The sequence below is a fragment of the Ovis aries genome, chromosome 2 (genome assembly GCF_016772045.2).
Source record: "Ovis aries strain OAR_USU_Benz2616 breed Rambouillet chromosome 2, ARS-UI_Ramb_v3.0, whole genome shotgun sequence".
In the NCBI taxonomy this organism is placed as follows: domain Eukaryota; kingdom Metazoa; phylum Chordata; class Mammalia; order Artiodactyla; family Bovidae; genus Ovis; species Ovis aries.
In genome coordinates this window covers 131,577,447-131,597,268 of record NC_056055.1, presented here as the reverse complement: position 1 = coordinate 131,597,268, position 19,822 = coordinate 131,577,447, and the positions used below count along the sequence as shown (strand labels likewise).

General features: G+C 44.5%; 1 protein-coding gene across 1 annotated transcript in view; it reads right to left on the bottom strand.

Annotated features, from left to right (window-relative positions):
- Positions 1-19,822, bottom strand: part of TTN (titin) — a 277,391-nt gene that overhangs the window by 3,610 nt on the left and 253,959 nt on the right. Inside the window, exons 326-346 of the mRNA XM_060409682.1 lie at positions 17,749-19,815; positions 17,323-17,625; positions 16,920-17,225; positions 16,531-16,821; positions 16,139-16,435; positions 15,693-15,998; positions 14,111-14,416; positions 13,743-14,024; positions 12,964-13,557; positions 12,553-12,840; positions 12,152-12,451; positions 11,372-11,674; positions 10,496-10,798; positions 9,810-10,394; positions 9,376-9,681; positions 8,988-9,287; positions 7,782-8,357; positions 7,365-7,670; positions 6,395-6,988; positions 643-6,272; positions 344-500 (exon numbers count right to left, since the gene is read on the bottom strand). Of these exons, the coding sequence (XP_060265665.1) occupies positions 344-500; positions 643-6,272; positions 6,395-6,988; positions 7,365-7,670; positions 7,782-8,357; positions 8,988-9,287; positions 9,376-9,681; positions 9,810-10,394; positions 10,496-10,798; positions 11,372-11,674; positions 12,152-12,451; positions 12,553-12,840; positions 12,964-13,557; positions 13,743-14,024; positions 14,111-14,416; positions 15,693-15,998; positions 16,139-16,435; positions 16,531-16,821; positions 16,920-17,225; positions 17,323-17,625; positions 17,749-19,815 (14,400 nt within the window). The remainder of the gene's footprint in view (positions 1-343; positions 501-642; positions 6,273-6,394; positions 6,989-7,364; positions 7,671-7,781; positions 8,358-8,987; positions 9,288-9,375; positions 9,682-9,809; positions 10,395-10,495; positions 10,799-11,371; positions 11,675-12,151; positions 12,452-12,552; positions 12,841-12,963; positions 13,558-13,742; positions 14,025-14,110; positions 14,417-15,692; positions 15,999-16,138; positions 16,436-16,530; positions 16,822-16,919; positions 17,226-17,322; positions 17,626-17,748; positions 19,816-19,822) is intronic.

Here is a 19,822-nt window from a genome sequence, read left to right as displayed (position 1 = left end):
TCATTAACTTTCGACTGCTTTGGAAAATTAGCAAAAGCGAAGTTTTAGGGAGAAGTACCATTTGGTATATTCAGCTGACTATTCATTCTTAAACATTATAGGGAGCAGGCATCTTACATAATATCTGGGACTCTTATATGACACTACAAACAATTATGCACTTAATAAATATAAATTATATTCTAACTTCAAATATGTGTATTTATACATTTGTGTACAAATGGTACTCTGTAACTTGGCAAAACAGTTTTTAATACTTTTTTTGTGTGTGTAAGCAAGCATGTTTAGAAATGTCTCAATATAGTTTTCTGAAAATTGTTGGTAAGAATAAAAGCCAATTTACCTTTTATTGTTAATTTGCAGCTAGAGGACACAGATCCAGCGGAGTTTGTTATTGTACAAGTGTAAAGTCCACTGTCAGAAGTATCAGTCTTATGAATTTCTAGGAAGAATGCTCCTTTGTCTTCAGAGAGTTTGTATTTACCTCCTTGTGTTATAGCCTGTGAAATGCAAGTGATTTGAATTTTAAAAAGTGAGTTACTCTTAAACTTTCTTTGGGAGTTGGGAAAAAGGGGAGAGGGTTAGTTTTCTTTCTTTCTTTTTTTTTTTTTTAGAAAATAAGGTCATTTAAGAACCAGTTACCTTTCCATCCTTTGTCCAAATGACAGTCGGCTGGGGTTCTCCAGTAACTTTAACTGCAAATTTAGCAACACCGTCTGAAGAAACAGTGGTATCCTGCAGACCAGTAACAATTACTGGTTTTGTGGAAATTGGTGCAGGAGCTTTGGGTTCAGTTTTCTTGGTTTCTGTTGACTCAGCAGTTTTCTGAGCTGCTTTCTTGGTTTCTGATATGCTTGACACCTGCTCATGGATACTCTTAAAGGCTTGTCCCACAAATTGGAAGTTAGTTTTGGAAGTTCCACCTTCTCCAGAAACCTCACAAACGTATTCTCCACGATCGGATTCGGTGAGGTTGAGGATTTTGAGCTCATAGGTACCATCTGCAGAATAGTGAAACTGGAAATGCCCGTTTTCCTTCAGTCTCCTGCCATCTTTGTACCAGGTGACCTCTTTTGCACATAATGCACTACTTTCAACCACACAGGTCAGCTTCGCTATGTCTTTAGAAGCTTCTGCTTTCAAGGACTGAATTATCTTAGGTGGGGCAGCAACTGGCAACTGCTGAACCTTTTCTGTTGGTGTGGGTTTTGTCTCTGTGGGTGGCACAGCTTTAGGGTGAGGAGTCACTGGTTCTGGGGATTTCACTCTTTTTGGAGACTTGGTTCCTTCTGGGGATTTTACCCGAGGCTCCGGGGACTTGACTCTCGGTGGTGCCGTCACAGCCTTTTCAGTAACCCTGGCCTTCTGAACGGTCAGAGTAAACTGCGCCTCTTGCCTCCCTTCGCTGTTCTCAACCACCACGCTGTAGCTGCCCTCATCTGAAGCCTGGACTGAAGAGATCTCAAAAGTTGACTTGTACTTCGAGGTGGTCACTTGGCGGCGGGCAGAAGTGCTTATGACTTGTCCCCCACGCAGCCATGTCACAGTTGGTACCGGCTCACCATCTGTATCGCAAGAGAACCTTGCAGACTCACCTTCGTAGACGGTTATGGACCTTGGCTTTGTGAGAATTCTTGCTGCCAAAGTCGTCTTGGTCTTTCTGTGTGTGGACTTTTCTTCCATCGACTTTTCTTCGACTGCAGCACTTTTCATTTCTGCGGACGCATGGTGTTCATAGGAGGAGAGACTTTCCCGGGTCTCCGTCATCAGTGATTTCATTTCCCTGATGGAAGAGGAAGCTTCCATCTCAGATGTTTTCTTAAAGGACGAAACTGCATATGCCTCTGTTCTTGTCAGCTCAGGGAAGACAGATCGGGGAACCTGTTCGTCTTTGCGCTGGGAAGCATAGGTAGTGTAATCCCCTCCTGTGACGTCCAAGGTCGCATAGTCAGAAGCCTCACCTTTGTAGTTGGTGCACACAACACGGTATGTTCCACTGTCATCAATGTGACAGTCCAGAATTTCTAGGGTCAGGACCCCACTGGTGTTGGTGTAATGAATCTTACTGCTCTCTTGGAGTTCTACACCATTGTGGTACCATTTGACCTCCGCAGTTGGTTTTGACTGAACGTTTAAGATAAAACGTGTATTTTGGCCGCAGGGAACCCGGTGGGAACGCATCCTCAGTGTGATTCGAGGCGCGTGGTCCAGTGTAAAAGGCTGCTGAGTCAAAACCTCATACTGCCTTTCCGATGTCTTCTGAGTCTTTAGAGCGGCTTTCATGGACTCATACCTGGAAAAGATATCAAATCGTGCCGACCTCTCAAATCTTGACAGTGATCGCTCACTAGACACAGGGCTGGGGGAACGTGGACGAGTCCTCTCTGGGGTAGGAGACCTTCTTTCTACATCTTCTTCATCTTCTTCATCTTCATATTCCTCAGCTGGCCGTGGCCGCGGCCGGATCAGCTCGGATACGGGCCTCATCAGCTCGATGTAGGTGGGAGACAATGAGCGCCGGCGTCTCAGCAGCCTGGACACCGAGGAGGACGTCTCTCTCTGCGCGTGTTTGGAGATCTCATATTCTTCCTCGATTTCCGTTATTTCAGTCACTTCTCTCTGGCGTCTTGATTTCTTTCTAGACTTTGCTTCCTTCGCCAGGTGGTCCAGCTCGCTCTTGTATTCTGAGAGGCGCTGGGTGGTGGTGACGGGCCGCAGCAGCTCGTGGTCCTCTCTCTCGGCCATGATCCTCTGCCGCTGATGGGCCTGCCTGTGCGAGGCGCGGGCATGCCGCTCCCGCAGCTCTGCGTAGCTTGTGCTGGTCTCTTCCCTGGTTGGGATGTGATAGGTTGAGTATCTGAAGTCTCTTCTTGCTTCCTCCACCTTGACGTGAGCTTGTGGGGAAGAATAACGCAGACTTGAAAGCTCAAAACGAGGAGGGCTCCGGCTCGGGGGTGAGGCTGAAAAACCCAGTTCCAGCTCTTCTTCAAGACGCAGCCTCTCTTCCTCTGTTCTCTTCATCGCCAGGTAGTCGTCAATGGGCAGGAGTAATTCTTCGTCGGAGATGTCACCAAGAGAACGTCTCCTGGGTCTGTAATAATAGTAGTAATCGGGAGAAGGTGTACGCCGGCGGGCTGGTCTCACCATTTCAAGGTCATCTTGGGACAGTTTGGGAATCCGCCACCTAGGTCTGTATTGATCGGTGATGCGTGGGAGCGGCATCACATAGAACTGCTCCCATCTTGAAAGGCGGATGCGCTTGGGCCTCTTCTGTACAACTCTGTCAATCTTCCCAGGCATTTCAAATTGATCCCGTATCTTCTTATACCACTTCATGTCAGACATGGGCACGAACTGCTTAATGTGTTGGTCTTCTTCTATGGTGGTCTGTTTGTACTTGCGCGGCTCTGGGACTTCGTACGGCATGCGGAGCTTCCGCTCCTCCTTCTTTTCTTCCGTCTCAAGCCGGTATTCCCCTTTCACGGTCTTGGTGCTGACGGCTGGTTTGTAGAGGATGGCAGCTTCTCTCAGCGCCTCCTGGGCGACCTGCGTCAGCGGCACGGCCTCAGTGCCAGAAAGAATTTCAGCCATTCTCAGGGTCTTGTCAATCTGCCTCTGCACGTGTCGTTCATGCTCCTCTTTTGTCTTGAATTCCTGTTTGACGTACCGTAGGCGTTCCACTTGTAGGTGGGCCTGGCAGCTGGTGGATCCAGCTGTATTTGTGGCTGTGACCCTGTAATAACCAGTGTCTTCCGGCAAAGTATCCCTGATGTGAAGAGCGTAATAATCCAAGCCTTCATGGATAATTTCAATGTTAGGCCCAAGGGAGAGTGGCCGACCATCTTTCTCCCATTTTAACGTTGGTGGGGGGATGCCAGACACTCTGATCTCAAAGCAGACACTTTGGCCTTCTTGGCATTCTGCGTTTGCCAGTAGCCGTTTGAACATGGGTCTGAGGGTCGTATCTGATGGAGGTGGGTGTGGAGTTACAGTCAGCTTTGCTTTGCAGCTGTCCTCACCGTATTTGTTCCTTGCCACAACGGTATATTCGGCGTCATCATCCATAGTTACGCTGTTGATTGTTAATTGGTAAAGACCTTTGTCCGACTCAAATATGTACTTCCTGTCATCATCACCTGGTTTGATTTTCTGACCTGATTTGTACCACGTTACTCGAGGCTCTGGGTGGACAGTTATGGTTACACCAAACCGGACATTTTCACCCACATAAGCTGTCTTGTTATAGAGAGGTAGGGTGAATTCAGGTGGTCTTTCCAGGAGTCTCATGGTATCTGTTCTGCGCTTAAGTTTCTTCACAGTTCTACGGCAATAATAGTCGTAAACTTCTCTCACACCTTTAACAAAGAGCTCTGCATAAGAACTGTCTTCACCATAGTCATTGACTACTTTGCATCTGTAGGTACCATCATCAAATTTGGTGATGTCTTTGACATACATGGTGGCCACTCCATCTTCATATGTGATTTCATATTTCTCACTGTTCTCCAGCTGTCTGACACCGAAGTACCAAGTCACCTGGGTTGACTGATCGTAATTTTCAATTCTGCATACATATTTGACATAGCCTCCTTCTTCTCCAACTGCATGCATTATCTGCCCAGAAACGGGGCCGATTTCAATGGATGCCACTTTAACTTTAGCAATGCTCACTCCCTTCTGAGATCGAATTGCACCACCACAGGAGATCCGGGCTGCAGACACAACCATGTTGAGGTCTTTCTTGACTAGGGTGTGGTAGTAGCGTCGGTGTTTCAATGTCCTGATCACTTTAGTACTGACTCTTTCTGTCTTCTGCTTCAGCCATGGATGCTGAAGGGCCTCAGATGCTGTCATGCGAGATTTTCTCTCTTTCACTAATAACCGGTCAACAAAGTCCATGGCTTCGAGGCTGATCTCTTGGAATGCTTCTTCATCAAAGGTGTATTCAGCATTCATGATGTTCTCAATGACCTGCTGGTTAGTTTCGGCCAGGAATGGATTGATGCCACTCAACAGCACGTACACCAGTGTTCCAAGAGACCACATGTCCGTGGCTGTGCTGACAACATCATGCTGGTGGACCTCAGGAGCATAGTATTCAGGGGCAGTGAACTGAAGCCTAAAGTTGTCCCCTGGCTTCAGCTGACGGGCTTGACCAAATTCTATGATTTTAATGGTGGAGCTCCTTCTTGTTTGGTAGATGATGTTGTCTGGTCTAATGTCAAAGTGTCCAATATTATGGCTGTGTAAGAACTCAAGTGCTTCGCACACCTGGCGAACATAGCTTACAATTTCTCTCTCATTAAGTTCAAAAGCACTTGTGTTAATGCGCTCAAATATGTCAAGTCCTGATAGGAACTCAAAGATCATAACTAATTCTTCCATGCTTTCAAATGATTCATGGAGGTATAACATGTTTCGGTGCCTAGCTATATTTAGAATGGAAATTTCTTTCTTTACCAAAACTTGATCAGTCCCTTTGACTTTCACAAATTTGGCCATGTATGTCTTCTTTGAGGATGTTTCAACACAACGGTGGACAATTCCAAACTGACCACGCCCAAGATCTTCAGCAATCATATATTTCTCATAAAGCTCCTTGGTTGAAGAGTGGGATGCTTTGGTCATAGAAACTTCCCTGGTTTCATCTACCTCTTCATCATAGTTCATAGCCCTGGTCTTGTCTTCTTTGGTTACTGTTGGTTCTGAAGGCTCAGAAGGTTTGCTTAGGCCAAATTTATTCTCTGCTATTATACGGAACTGGTAACTTGTTTTTCCAAATAAGTTGACCACGGTATAACGTGTTTCTCGGGCCTGTCCTACCCGGATCCATCTTTCTGCGGTGGTTGCACACTTTTCAACAATGTAGTTGGTGACTTTGCTGCCACCATCAGAAGCTGGCTCAGTCCATGTTAAGTTCACAGAATCTCGTGACACGTCACTAACTTTGACTCCTCTGGGGGGGTCGGGAACATCAGCCACATCCAGTTCAACTGTCTTCTGGTCAATTCCAAATCTGTTTTTAGCACAGACCACATAGAAACCAGCATCTTTTCTCTCCACTCCATTGGGGAAAACAAGTGATGTGAACGACCTTGTGACAATAACTTGGTAGTGGCCATTGTTGTCGATGAGATCTTGTCCTTTCTGCCAGGTGATCACTGGATCTGGTTTGCCACTGAATGGGATCTTGATGCTGATTACCTCACCTCGGAGAGCGTGGACTGCTCCCATGCCTTCAAGATTTTTAGGCAAGTGTATCTTGGCTGGAACTGTATCAGAACAAAAGAAGGAAGAATATAATTTAACAACACCCAAAACTATATAAGAGTGCCCCACCCTATTAATAATATGTAACCTTGCACCAAAATGATGTCTACTGATGTGTTTTTACCTTCTACATCCAAGGAGGCAGTGCCAGACACAGACCCTCCTTGGTTGGTAGCTCTGACTTGGTAAACGGTGGCATCATCATCTGTGACACTTGCAATGATGAGCTGGTGGTAGCCACCCTTAAACTCTTGAATCCTGTACTTTAATCCATCTGCGATGATTTCTTTGCCTTGTCTGTACCATTTCACAATTGGTTTCGGATGACCAGTCACTTTGCAGACCAAAGTAGCATTGCTCTGATATCTGACATTTAGATTTCTCAGTTCCTCTTTAAAGTGTGGTGCCTGAATTGGGACATCAGATTTGGGAGTGACAGGTTCTGATATTTCACTCCATTCACTCTCCCCACCTAGGTTTTCACATTTCACACGGAACTCATATTCAAGACCTTCAATAAGGTTTTGTACTGAAAAGACGGTTTCGCGAATTTCATCTGTCGTCACAGCAATCCACTTGTTCTGCTTCTTCTCACGCTTCTCAAGGTAGTAATTTCTAATCTTTGCACCTCCATCACTGGCAGGTGGCTTCCAGGCCACAACACAAGAGTCTTTTGTGACAGCAGTAACAGTTGGTTTGCCAGGGGCACCTGGCTTTTCTGTTTAAAACAAAGAAAAAGCATTTGACTCGTCAGGTGAAACAGACAGCTTTATGAAGAGCTTATTTTAAAAAAATAAATAAGTTAAATGTTACGAACCCAAAGTTCTACTAATGATAGCTAATCCAGAAAAATGAAATTGGTTACTTTATGCTAAGAAACTTATCAAAATAGAAAGTTCCTTTTTAAAGAAGAAGGGGAGAGGGTATATATGTGCCCTTTTAGATCAGCAAAATTCAAGTGACATAAAAGACACTTTACTTTAGCTGAATCTTTGCTGTCTCCTTTCAAAAGTCATTTCTGTTGAAAAAAAAAAAAGTTTTACATACAGATGGGATTTTGCTATAGGAAGACTGTCTGTAGAGGTTGTACTCACCAAATGGACTCTTAATGATCACAACTGAGGAGACTTCTAGAGGTTCACTGATGCCAAACATGTTCTGAGCCGAAACCCGGAAGTAATACCCAGCATTTTCTGTGAGATTCACAATTCTACAGGTTGTCACTGAGATGGCTGAAGACACCAATTGCCATTCAGCCCCTTCCTTGGCCTCACATTTCTCCACCACATAATTGGTGATCCAAGAGCCTCCGTCATCTGCAGGTGGTTTCCAGCTGATCACCACAGAGTTCTTCAATAGAGCTTCAATCACAATTGGTCCTGTAGGTTTGTCTGGTTTATCTGTTGGGGGAAAATACAATTGTAGTGGTCTCTATAGTGTGCCTCCCAAGACCTTTCTTTCTTTTTTTTTTTTTTAAAGAAGAAAAACCACTGAAAAGGAAAACAAAATACCTTGTATTTCCACATCAAGCATGGCATCGACCGTTCCAAGGACGTTGCTGAGCTGAACTTTGTATTTCCCAGCATGAGTCTTACGCTGGACGTTCTTCATGACAAGATGAGTATAGTGCTCTGTGTTTTCTATAGTAATGTTTTCTGAGTTTTGTAAAAGTTTCTGGCCACGGAACCAAGTGATGGCAGGTACTGGCCGGCCAATGTACATGACATGAAGTCGAAGCGTCGAACCCACAGCACCATAATACTTCTCTTTCAGCGGGTAACCAGGATGGAACTGTGGTGTTGCTTGCAGGAGAAGCTTACTGCTGGATTCTACTTCTCCAACCTCGTTGGTAGCTACGCAGGTATAAACACCTTCATCTTCCTGTTCCTCCGTCATTACTGTTAGAGTATGTGTGCGTCCATCTGAAGACATTTTGTACTTGCGGCTTTGTACGAGCTCCTTACCAAATCGGAACCACTTAATGTCAGGCAGAGGCCTTCCGACAATCTGGCATGAGAGTTGAGCAGCTTCGCCCAGTTTGGTGGTAACATCCTTCATTTCTTTGCGTACTCCTGGGGCTTCTCCAGCTAAAGGGTATGAAAATGCATAATATTAGTGCATTATTGTCACTACTGGATCTGTAATCCACTGTCCTTGTGTATCAGGAATGAATTCATCGTACTGATTGATACTCTTATTAGACACCATGATTTACATGAGTCTAATTCTTAAGTCTTCACAGTGATTGGAGGATCATCTGGAAAGTAGAGATTCAATGAGGATATCATATTATTATGTAGAGTGACTTTTTTATGATTGGGAGGCATTAACTATGTATGGGGTTTGGGGGAAATGTGAGTTCATTATAAACCCTTGTATCTTTGCCCTTAACTTAGGTTCAGTGAAGGGGGTACACTTGTTGACACTTTGTCTTATTAGGAGTATTAAAATCCATTGTATTCATGAGAGAAATTGCTCTAGGCATGTACTCAGTTTAGTGCATCTAACGGTTTACTGCTGAGGCTTTGTGCTTGGAATGACTCCCTCTAGAATGTATCAACTGTTCCCTTTGTGCACATATGCCAAACTGAGTTCTTTCTTTCCAAACACTTGCTCTCTAATAAAGCTTTCTGGAGACCTACCTCGTATAGAGGAAGAAGTAACCTTTACATGTTGCTTAGTTTGTAAATGAAAGCAGAGAACTAACGGCTACTTACACGTTAGTTTGGTCTTTACAGACATAGCGGTTCTTCGAGGTCTGCTCAGCCCCGTCTCGTTCTCAGCGAAAACCCTGAATTCATACTCTGTAGCTTCCAGCAAACCTCCTATTGTGAACTGCCTGTCTTTGATGCGGTCCTTACTGCTCTTCTTCCAGGCACTGTCTCCAGATTGTCTGTATTCAACCCAGTATCCAAGGATTTCTTTGCCACCATCGCATTCGGGTTTCTCCCACTGCAGAGTGACGCTGTCTTTGGATATTGAAAGAATCTCGAGTTCTCCAGGTTGGCTTGGCTTATCTGAAATATTTGAAAACAGTTGTAATGGAAAGAGAGCAAAGATGGCTTGACGCTCTGATTCTAGCCCCTTCAGAAATTCTTTCCTTACCAAATGGATCTTTGCAAACAACTGGTTCAGATGCAGGGCTGGTCTCGCTTAGGCCAACGTCGTTCTGCGCAATGATGCGGAACTGATACTCGGCATCAGGAACGAGCCCGGTGACGGTGTACATTGTGGTGGTGATCTGAGTCTTGTTGTGTCTGACCCACTTGTCAGTTGAGGTCTCCCTGCGTTCAATGTAATAGCCCGTGACCCGAGAACCACCATCATCTTTAGGCCGGGACCAGGACAAGCTGACGGAACTCTTGGTCACATCGAGTATTTCTGGAGGATTGCTTGGAGGCTCGGGAGGGTCTAAGAATGTAAGTGGAAAACACACATGTTAGGGTACAGTTCCAACTCTTGTAAGCTGGTGATTTTCATTTTGAAACAAAAGAGTACTGAGAGGAAGTTTACAGTGTTATGGTTGGAAGAGCACTTACTCAGTGGTGTTTTTGGTATGACGGGTTCCTCCGATTTCAAGGGTTTGCTTATACCAAACTGGTTTTCTGCTGAAACACGGAAATGGTATTCCACATTTTCTTTGAGGCCTTTTACCACCAGAGATGTACCTCGGACTCTGGAGTCAATGGTGTACCAGGCGGATTTAGGCACTTCGCGTCTCTCCAGGATGTACCCCAAGATGTCAGCACCACCATCATCGGCAGGGGGTCTCCAGCTGACCCTTACAGAGCGAGCTTGTATGTCATCATATTCAAGTGGCCCTTCTGGAGTGTTGGGATTTCCTATCACCCTGACCTTGATGTAGACAGCCTTCTTGCCACATTTGTTTTCCAGAACCAGGTCATAAGTGCCAGAGTCATCCCTGTCTGCTTCTTTGATTACAAGCTCAGTGTGAGTTTCAGAGGTTGCAATCATGGCACGCTTACTAACGTCTTGGCCTTCCTTGGTCCATTTACATATTGGGAATGGTTTTCCTTTGATTGGTATGGTAAGTCTGATGACTCCACCTTGTCTTACTAAGATACCTTCCTGGTATCTTTCATCAAGTTCACAGTCAGGATATTCTGGGGAGAAAGGTAAGGTTATGATTAGCATTTTGGGACACAGGCATAGGAAATAAGTCTCAAGGCAAATATAGCAAAAAGTAAGTGATCCCATCTCTTACCAAGCATTTCTGTGACTTTGACTGTTCCTGGTACCTCAGCAGGCTCCCCAGGTCCACCAGCGTTACAGGCTAGGACACGGAATCTGTATTCGGCACCCTGAGGTAGGTGTGTGAGAGTATACTCCCGAATTTTGGTTGGGGTGGTGTTGCATTTGGTCCATTCATGTTGATCGACTTTTTGCATTTCGATCAAGTAGCCTGTGACTTTAGATCCTCCTTCATCTTCTGGTACGCTCCAGGCCAGGGAGACTGATGTCCTTGTTGTGTCAGTAACTCTTGGGTTTTGTGGCTTTCCTGGAGGAGCTGGAAAATAAGAACAATAACATACTTGTTAAAAGTTTCTGCAAAGTTGAAAATCGGATGCTAAAAACCTAATGATTTCAGTGAATTGTGGAGACATGGAATATAACATTAGGCTATTTTTCATTTTGTAAATATTTAATTCATTTTATCAGTTAAAACTACTTAAAACTCTTGCTTTTTCCTTTGTCTTATATATGCTTTGTTTATGATCACTAATACTATCTTCCATTTAATATCAGTCTTTAAACTGCTTTGAGAAATACTAACTTGCTTAAAAATTTTAACTGTGATATCATGAGTTCTATTTTAAAGAGGGAGAAGTAGATTCAAGAGAAGAATATAAGAAGTTACTTCTCCAATGCAGCTAAGGGTTGGGAGTGGGGAGAGGATTGACGACAAAGGACACAAATGAACTTTTTGGGCTGATGGAAATATTCTATAATTTGATTGTGGTGGCGGTGGTGGTTATACAACCATACATTTCCCCAAACTCACAGAATTCTACATTTCAGGAAGGTGAACATTACTATATTAAATTATATCTCAATGAACTTTTATACAGAAGGTATTTACCAATTGGATCCATGGCAACGGTGGGTTTGGAAGGACGGCTTGGTTTTCCAGTCCCTCTCACGTTAATGGCCGTGACACGGTGTTCATATTCCAAGCCTTCAATAAGGCCAGTGGAGCGGTATCGTGTCATTGTCACTGGCACTTTATTCACACGGACCCACCGATCTGCTCTCACTTCTTTGCGTTCCACGATGTATCCAGTCACTTGGGAGCCACCGTCATCTTCTGGTGGGTACCAAGTAAGTGTCATGCCCTCACGGGAGACATCAAATATCTGTAACGTTTCTGGAGGTCCAGGAATGTCTGCAGCAAGACAGAGGTAAACACACCATGGCACCATGAATAAATTAAAGACCCATACATTGTGTGTCTCGGATATACCATTTTAAACAGGTATGTAAGACTCTTAGGACTATTTTTCTAGTGTTTTCATTTTTGCACCTTTCTTGCTGTTCCTCATTTTCTTCAACTTCATAAACATTTTAAATGTGTATTCTGTATTTTTTCCTCACTGTAACAGCCAGTCTTCCCTCCCTCCTTCCTCTCCTTCTATCCATCCTTTCCTAACTCCCTCCTCTCTTTCTTTCATAAAAAAACAAAACAAAACAAAAACCTTAACCATGTTGAAAACCCCTCCAAGAAAAGGAGGTATAGAAACCTTAGAATGACCCTGGGATTAATTTTGGACCTCTTTTTACTTACATAAGGGCATATTAAAAACAAATTCCTTCTTGTTAACATTTAGAGGTGAGGAGAATGGCAGAAGGGCTCAGGACTTACTGATGCTGCTGCGACATTCTATGACTTCAGACTGCAAGTAGGATCCAATCCCAAAGCGGTTTGTCGCAGCCACCCGGAACACATACTCATTTCCTTCGATGAGTCTGGTAAACTTGAATGTTGATCTGGTCACTGACTCAGACACAGGCAGCCATCCCGGGCGGTGGGCATCACGTTGTTCTACTACATAGCCACTCAGCGGAGCGCCACCGTCCAGTTCGGGTGGTTCCCAGGAAATGGTCACTGAAGTAGCATCAATTTCATCAACCTTGATAGGCCCAGATGGTGGACCAGGCTTGTCTACAAAAGAAAAGGAAATTCCAGATATTAATTTTCACTTCAAATCAAAATTGGGTGACTGAGCATGAACAATTTGCTTGTGCCTTTTCCCATGTTCCTACCGAGAATGATGACTTTAATGGTCTCTGACGTAGTTCCAGTTACATTCTTCAGTTCAAGTACATAGTCTCCAGTATCTTTGATAGTGGTTTCCCGGATGGTTAATTTAGCTACCTTAGTATGAGTTTCAACTGTGACACGCTCTGATTCTCTTAGTTTAGAACCAGCGAAGAACCAGGAAGCAGCAGGAGGTGGGCGACCAGCAATTGGTATCACCAGCTCTACCGGTTTGCCAGCTGGGACATGGATGGTCTTTTGAGGCATTGTAGAAAGATCAATTGTTGGCAACACTATGAGAAAGAAAGTAGGTATTTATTCTTAAGTATAATTTCTAATCACAGGATGTCATGAATTCTGAATGTTTCCTTCATTTTGCTTTACTATTATTGTTATCTTGGTGTTTTGGTACATACCTCTGAGGTCTTTTACAGTCACGGCTGTGACGATCTCTCTTGGTTCTGACACACCTTTCTCGTTTTGTGCCCTTACTCTAAATAAGTACTGTTCACCTTCATTTAAGGAAATAACAGTGTGCTCTAGGACTGTGGGTTTTAAGGTGACAACCTTCATCCATCTCTCAGTGCCAGCTTTGCAGGCCTCGAGAACGTAGCCAGTGAGTCGGCTCCCACCGTCATAGAGTGGTTTCTCCCAGGCAAGGGTAACAGTGGATTTGGTGACATCGACCACTTCTAGCTTCGTAGGCACCAAAGGCACTTCTGAGACCAGAACTGCATCAGATGTTTCACAAGGCTCTCCAATGCCATAAATATTTTCTGGCAACACCCTGAAATAGTACATGGTTCCTTCTATAAGTCCAGAAATCCTGTAGAGTGTCTTGCTGCATTTGGTAGTTACTGTTTTGAATGCTCTCATGGCAGCTTCACGCTTTTCAATAATATAATTGTTGACAGGTGCTCCACCATCAATTGTGGGAACTTCCCAAGTGATGGTCACAGAATCTCTTGATACTTCCTTAACTCTCACTGAAGGACAGGGGCCAGGAGTATCTAAAAAAACAGAGAGAATGAAGGATCCATACTTCTTATTTGACAGATTAGTTGATAGATTCTGCGGGGAAGGGGTTAGGAAAATATACTTAACATAGTTCCTTCTAGAGAGGTGATCAATCAGAGGTCAAGGCGTTTGTTTTTAAAGAATCTACTCATTGCATAGTATTAAGACCAATACTTACCGTATACTTTAACGAGGACGGTTGCTGATTTCTTGCCAGATTGGTTTTCGGCTTCAATGGTGTATTTTCCAGCATCGTACCGGTTGACTTTGTCCACAATAAGCAGAGAATAACTCTCAGTGTTGTCAATGATCGCCCGACTTGCAAGGTCAATGCCCTTTTTGGTCCATGTGATGGCGGGTGGTGGTCTTCCAGATACAGACACCATCAGCCGTAGTGAGGCCCCAGCTCTGATGGTCACGGTCTTCTTCAAGTCATCTGCAAGCTCCAGATCTGGTATTTCTGGAAAGTAAATGTCAAAGCTTAATTAATTTATGAACAAGTGTGATAAGAAAAATAATTCACCTAAAACCTTGAATTAGAAATACCCAGTCTTTCCACAGGCTCAATTTCTGCAGTTGACTCGCTGTATTCGCTCATGCCCTTCACATTCACAGCAGCAACTCTGAAGGAGTATTTCTGGCCCATTTTAAGGTCTGTCACAGTGAATTCGTTGTTTCTTATTGTGGCTTTGGTATGCACTCGGTACCACTGATCAGTGTCCTTCTCTTGCATTTCAAGAACGTATCCTATGATGTCAGTGCCACCATCATACATGGGCTTGGTCCAGGCTAAACTGATGCTGTGCTTGGTGGTATCTACAACGCGTGGAGCAGAAGGTGGTCCAGGGGTATCTGTGGAAAGAAGGATATTATACACATAAGGAAGCTATGAGATTTGTATTTTTGATTTGTAAGATTCACTCAGGCATTGATTGCTGTTCTTTGTCTACACTCACTGAGACGCTCTTTGTAACTAAGGTCTTCTGATATTATAAGATGGCACTGTGTGTTCTGGAGTTACTATCTTTATTATTTTAAGAGTTAAAAACTTCTTTAGACAGGCAGATGTTTCTCCCTGGCCACCTTGGCTAGATACACTGTGTCCTACTAAGTTCATTGCTTACAGTACTCATTCTCAGGGACTTTTTTTTTTCTCTTTTTGGCTGTGCCCAGTGGCATATAGGCAGAGAAGGCAATGGCAAGCCACTCCAGTACTCTTGCCTAGAAAACCCAATGGATAGAGGAGCCTGGTGGGCTGCAGTCCATGGGGTCGCTACGAGTTGGACACCACTGAGCGATTCACTTTCACACATTGGAGAAGGAAATGGCAACCCACTCCAGTGCTCTTGCCTGGAGAATCCCAGGGACGGGGGAGCCTGGTGGGCTGCCGTCTATGGGGTTGCACAGAATCGGACATGACTGAAGCGACTTAGCAGCAGCAGCAGTGGCATATAGGAACTTAGTGAACCTGTGCCCCTGCAGTGGAAGCACAGAATTTCAACTTCTGGACCACTGGGGAAGTCCCAGGACCTTTCTTTGGGAGCTCAGCTTTCAACAAGGTCAATATTGTTGTCACCTCTACATTTCTAGTAAGTACAGGAATAAATATCTTCTACTTCCCCTGAGTCAATCCCAGTGATTTATTCCTTTTAGTTCTTAGGCTTAAACTTTTTGTATAAGGATTTGCCAACTTATTTTTGAGGCTCTTGTGACAATTATTTTGTTAGGTACTTATTAAGATAGTAGAAACTTTCTGTTCTGCTAAGCCTCTTAAAGGAGACATTGTCCTTTTTTTTCTCTTCAGTAGTTATTATCATTACAACAAAATTACCTCCATCCTTAGGAAGATTTGCAAGAGACATCCCTTTCATATTGGTAGTAGGAAAATATTTTTTTTTTCACAGATTAGAAAATAACTGCAACAATTTCCAGCAATTTAACTGCTAACTTATCAACAGAAGTATTTGTTGAAATATTTTCTGTCTTAGGCTGTAAAGTCCTTCTAACAAGCATATGCCTTTCTAGGCCAGTCATAGATTCTACGAGTTCTTGGAAACTGCATATTAGACAATTCTTTGTAATATGATTTTGATGGGCATTAGGAGTATGAATGAGTCTTGGAACTCACATGATGGTTCTCTGCAGGAGATAAAGTTGGAAGCTTCGCTGGGTTCGCTGTTACCAGCAGCATTTACTGCAGTCACCCGGAACTGGTAATCACAACCTTCCATTAGGCCAGTCACCTTCAGCCTGGTATCGTACACCACGTGGTCTTTGTTCACACGCGTCCAGCGCAGGCTCTTCTTCTCACGTTTGTCTACCAAGTAGTTGCTGATCTCATTGCCACCATCAGATTCAGGTTTCGCCCACTGAATGATGATATGCTCTTTGCCAGCTCCAACTTCTTCAGGTATGCCAGGTTGTGATGGAATAGCTGTTTATATTTTTATGAGAATAAAAGGTTGATCAGAATTGCACAAAATCACTATTTCTATGACTGTCTGCCCCCTGCCCACCCCATCCCTTGATCCCATGACGCTTCCACTGGTGAGTTGTTTAAGTGTTAATACTCACTGAAGGAGTTTCTGGCAACAATGGGCTCTGATTCAATAGGTACACCAGGGCCATATTTGTTTACTGCCCGCACTCGGAATATGTATTCGTTGTTCTTGATGAGTCTGGTAACCACATGGGATAGGGTGGGGCATTCGGCTTCCACAATCACCCAGTGGAGCCTGCTTGTCTCGCGTCTTTCCACTATGTAGTGAGTGATTTCTGCTCCTCCATCTTCCTGAGGAAGGCTCCAAGCTAAAGTGCACTTCTCCTCAGTTACTCTGCTGACGGTGAGCTTTCCACACGGGCCCGGGGAATCTAAAACAGATGTAGGGATGAGCAATGAGGAAGGTCCTTCTTTCTGCACACATTTGAGAAAGCTATGGAAATCAAAAATCATTTGACGCTCTTACCGAGAACTTTGACCAGGACAGACACAGCCTTCGTCCCACTGGCATTCTTCACTGTTAAAGTGTATTTTCCACTATCACTTCTGTCACAGAACTTGATCACAGCAGTTGCGCGTTTGCCAGTGTACTGCAGAGAGATTTTCTCACACATATCTAGTTCTTTGTCCCCTTTGGTCCAGATAATCTTGGGTTCAGGTTTGCCACCAACTGCAGCATCAAGAACAAGATCCGAGCCTGCTCTGATGGTGACCAGATCACCCTGCAATCTGGCATCCAGTTCAGCTCTGGGTGGAGCTGTCATAGACAAAATGTGAATGAATATATGATAGTCTGTTGTCACAGAAACTGTGATAATTTAAAAGGAGAACATGGATTATTATTATTATTTTTACCGTATTCATCTCGGCAAGTGACGGGGCCTGTGGATTCTGATCCTTTGCTAATTACGCCTGCTGCATTCTTGGCCAACACACGGAATTCGTAAGTGTCTCCTTCACTGAGAGCGGTAACGGTGAAGAAGTTGTCAGATACAATGGTGTAGTTGCACTTGAGCCAGCGACCGTCTCCAACTTCACTGACTGGCTTACGCTCTATGATGTAGCCCACGACCTTGCTGCCGCCATCATACACCGGGGCAGACCAGATCAGTGACACTGTCGATCGGGTGACATCTGTTACCTCTGGTCTTCCTGGTGCATCTGGAAGGGAGACAAAAGTGAGGTTAGATACAACTCTGAATTCTGCTAGTACTGATGATGATGATAAACAAATGTACCCTTAAATTCTGATACCTACCCACTGGGTTTTGAGCCATCACAGGTCTTGAAGCTTCGCTGGCTTTGCTAACGCCTGCGGCATTGAGTGCATATGTTCTGAACTGATACTCCAGTCCTTCTACCAAACCGGTCACTTTGTAGTTGCACTCTAAGCACGGTACTTTGTTTTCTTTCACCCAAAGAATGGTGTTACGTTCTTTCTTTTCAACCCAGTAGCCGATGACTTTACTGCCACCGTCATGGTAGGGTTCTTCCCAGCGAATAGACATGGCATTGGCAGACACATAGTAGACCTCAGGTCTGGTAGGTGCACTTGGTGGGACTAAATATAAACAAAGGTATCAAAATATAAATAGAGTTTCAAAATATAAATACAGAATATAAATAACATTCAGGGGAAATATTTAGTAACAGAGACTTGGTAATATGATTTTAATTTTCTTACCAAATGGATGCTCAGCCACGATTGGTGCTGATTCTACAGGCTTGCTGACACCAAATCTGTTCTCTGAACTGACACGGAAAGAATATTCCATATACTTTGTGAGATGAGTGACTTTAATCTGAGTGCGCTTGACACTGGAATTGACAAGCTGCCAAGCTGTTGTACCTGATTCCCGCTTTTCAACAATGTAATTGGTAATATCGGTGCCTCCGTTGTCTTGAGGTTCCGCCCATGACAGGACACATGATTCAGATGAGATAGATGAGACTTCAATGGGGCCGGTTACGGGACCTGGCCTTCCGATGACCACAACCGTGATGGTAAATGTTTTAACACCAGCTGTATTTTCCAGGGTCAAGAAGTACCTTCCAGAGTCACCTCTCATGCTGTCCTTTACAGACAAGGTGGTTCTGTCTTTTGTCGTTGTGATACTCACTCGATCTGTCTCCTTAAGTCTCATTTCTTCAAGTTTCCATGTTACCTTGGGGGCGGGACGACCACTGATTGGCACGTCAATGGTAAATGTGCTTCCTGCTTTGCAGGTTATGAGCTGATTGGTGATTCCAGTGAGGTCAGCAGTGGGCTCAATCTGAGGCTCCTTGATGATGACAGAAGAGAAGGCTTCCCTGGGTTCACTGTAGCCAGCATCATTCTTGGCCTTCACACGGAATTCATATTCAGTGTTCTCAACGAGGCGCTCCACTGTGAAAGTCATCTGTTTGGTGTGACCAGCTTCAACCCAGAAGTCAGATCCCTTTTGTCTCATTTCGAGCAGGTAGCCAGTGATTCGGCTGCCTCCATCATGGTCAGGTTTAAGCCAAGCTAAGACTACAGAGGACTTGCTTGTGTCAACAATATCAAGTCTCCTAGGTGGAGCAGGTTGTTCTGTGGCTACCATTGGTTCTGGCATTTCATAGGGTTCACCAACACCATACTCATTTTCTGCAGAAACACGGAAATAGTATGGAACGCCTTCTAGCAGGTCACTGACCCTGAGGATCTGACGAATGCATTTTTCACTGACCACCTGCCAGCTACGGCGACTGGCTTCTCGTTTCTCTACCACATAGTGATGAATTCGGGCACCTCCATCAAGGAGAGGGGCATCCCACATCAATGTAGCAGAGCCCCGGGTCACATCCTTGAAGGTAATCGGGCCAGGTGGTCCTGGAGAGTCCAGCACCTTTACGGTGAAAGTGATTGACTTACTACCGCTGTTGTTTTCTACAGTAAGGGTATATTTCCCTGCGTCACTTCTGTTGCACTTTTCCACGGTGAGGGTGCTGAAGGAATCTGTTGTGTGGATGTCAGCCCGAATGCTAAGGTTAGAGTCCGGTTTGCTCCATACAGCTGTCGGAGTTGGTCTACCCTGATAGGCAATGAAGAGGCGAATGCTGGCCCCAGCTCTCACAACATGAGTCTGCTTGAAGTTGGCATCGATGTCTAACTCAGGAGCTGATAATTGGTCAACTGCTTTAATGGTGCCAGTCACTTCACAGCTGTCTCCTTTTCCAGCAGCATTGACAGCACTAACCCGGAATTTGTATTCTTCACCTGCCTGCAGATCGGTGACTGTATATCTTGTTTTCACACACGCTTCTGCGTTCACCTTGTGCCAGTCTCCCAGGTCAGCTTTGCACATTTCAATAATGTACCCAATTATCTCCAATCCTCCGTCAAACACTGGCTTAGACCATTCTAAGCTCACAGTTGTCTTTGATGTGTCTGTCACTTTCACCACAGCAGGCGCGCCTGGTGGGTTGACAGGCTCTCTGCATTTGATTAGTCGTGAGACGCCGCTTGCAGGTCCTACCCCTGCGGCATTTTCAGCCATGACGTGGAATTCATACTCGTTGCCTTCTGTCAGACCTGTGACTTTGAATCTTGTCTCACAGATGGGTCGTTTGCTGGTCACTTTCACCCATCGTGTGCTCTTCTTTTCTCTCCTTTCAAGGATGTACTGTTGAATTTCACTGCCACCGTCTGATTCTGGCCTGGCCCATGTTAGAGTAATGCTATTGCCTGTTACATTACTAGGTTCTGGAGTGCCAGGGGCATCAGGAATAGCTGTGAG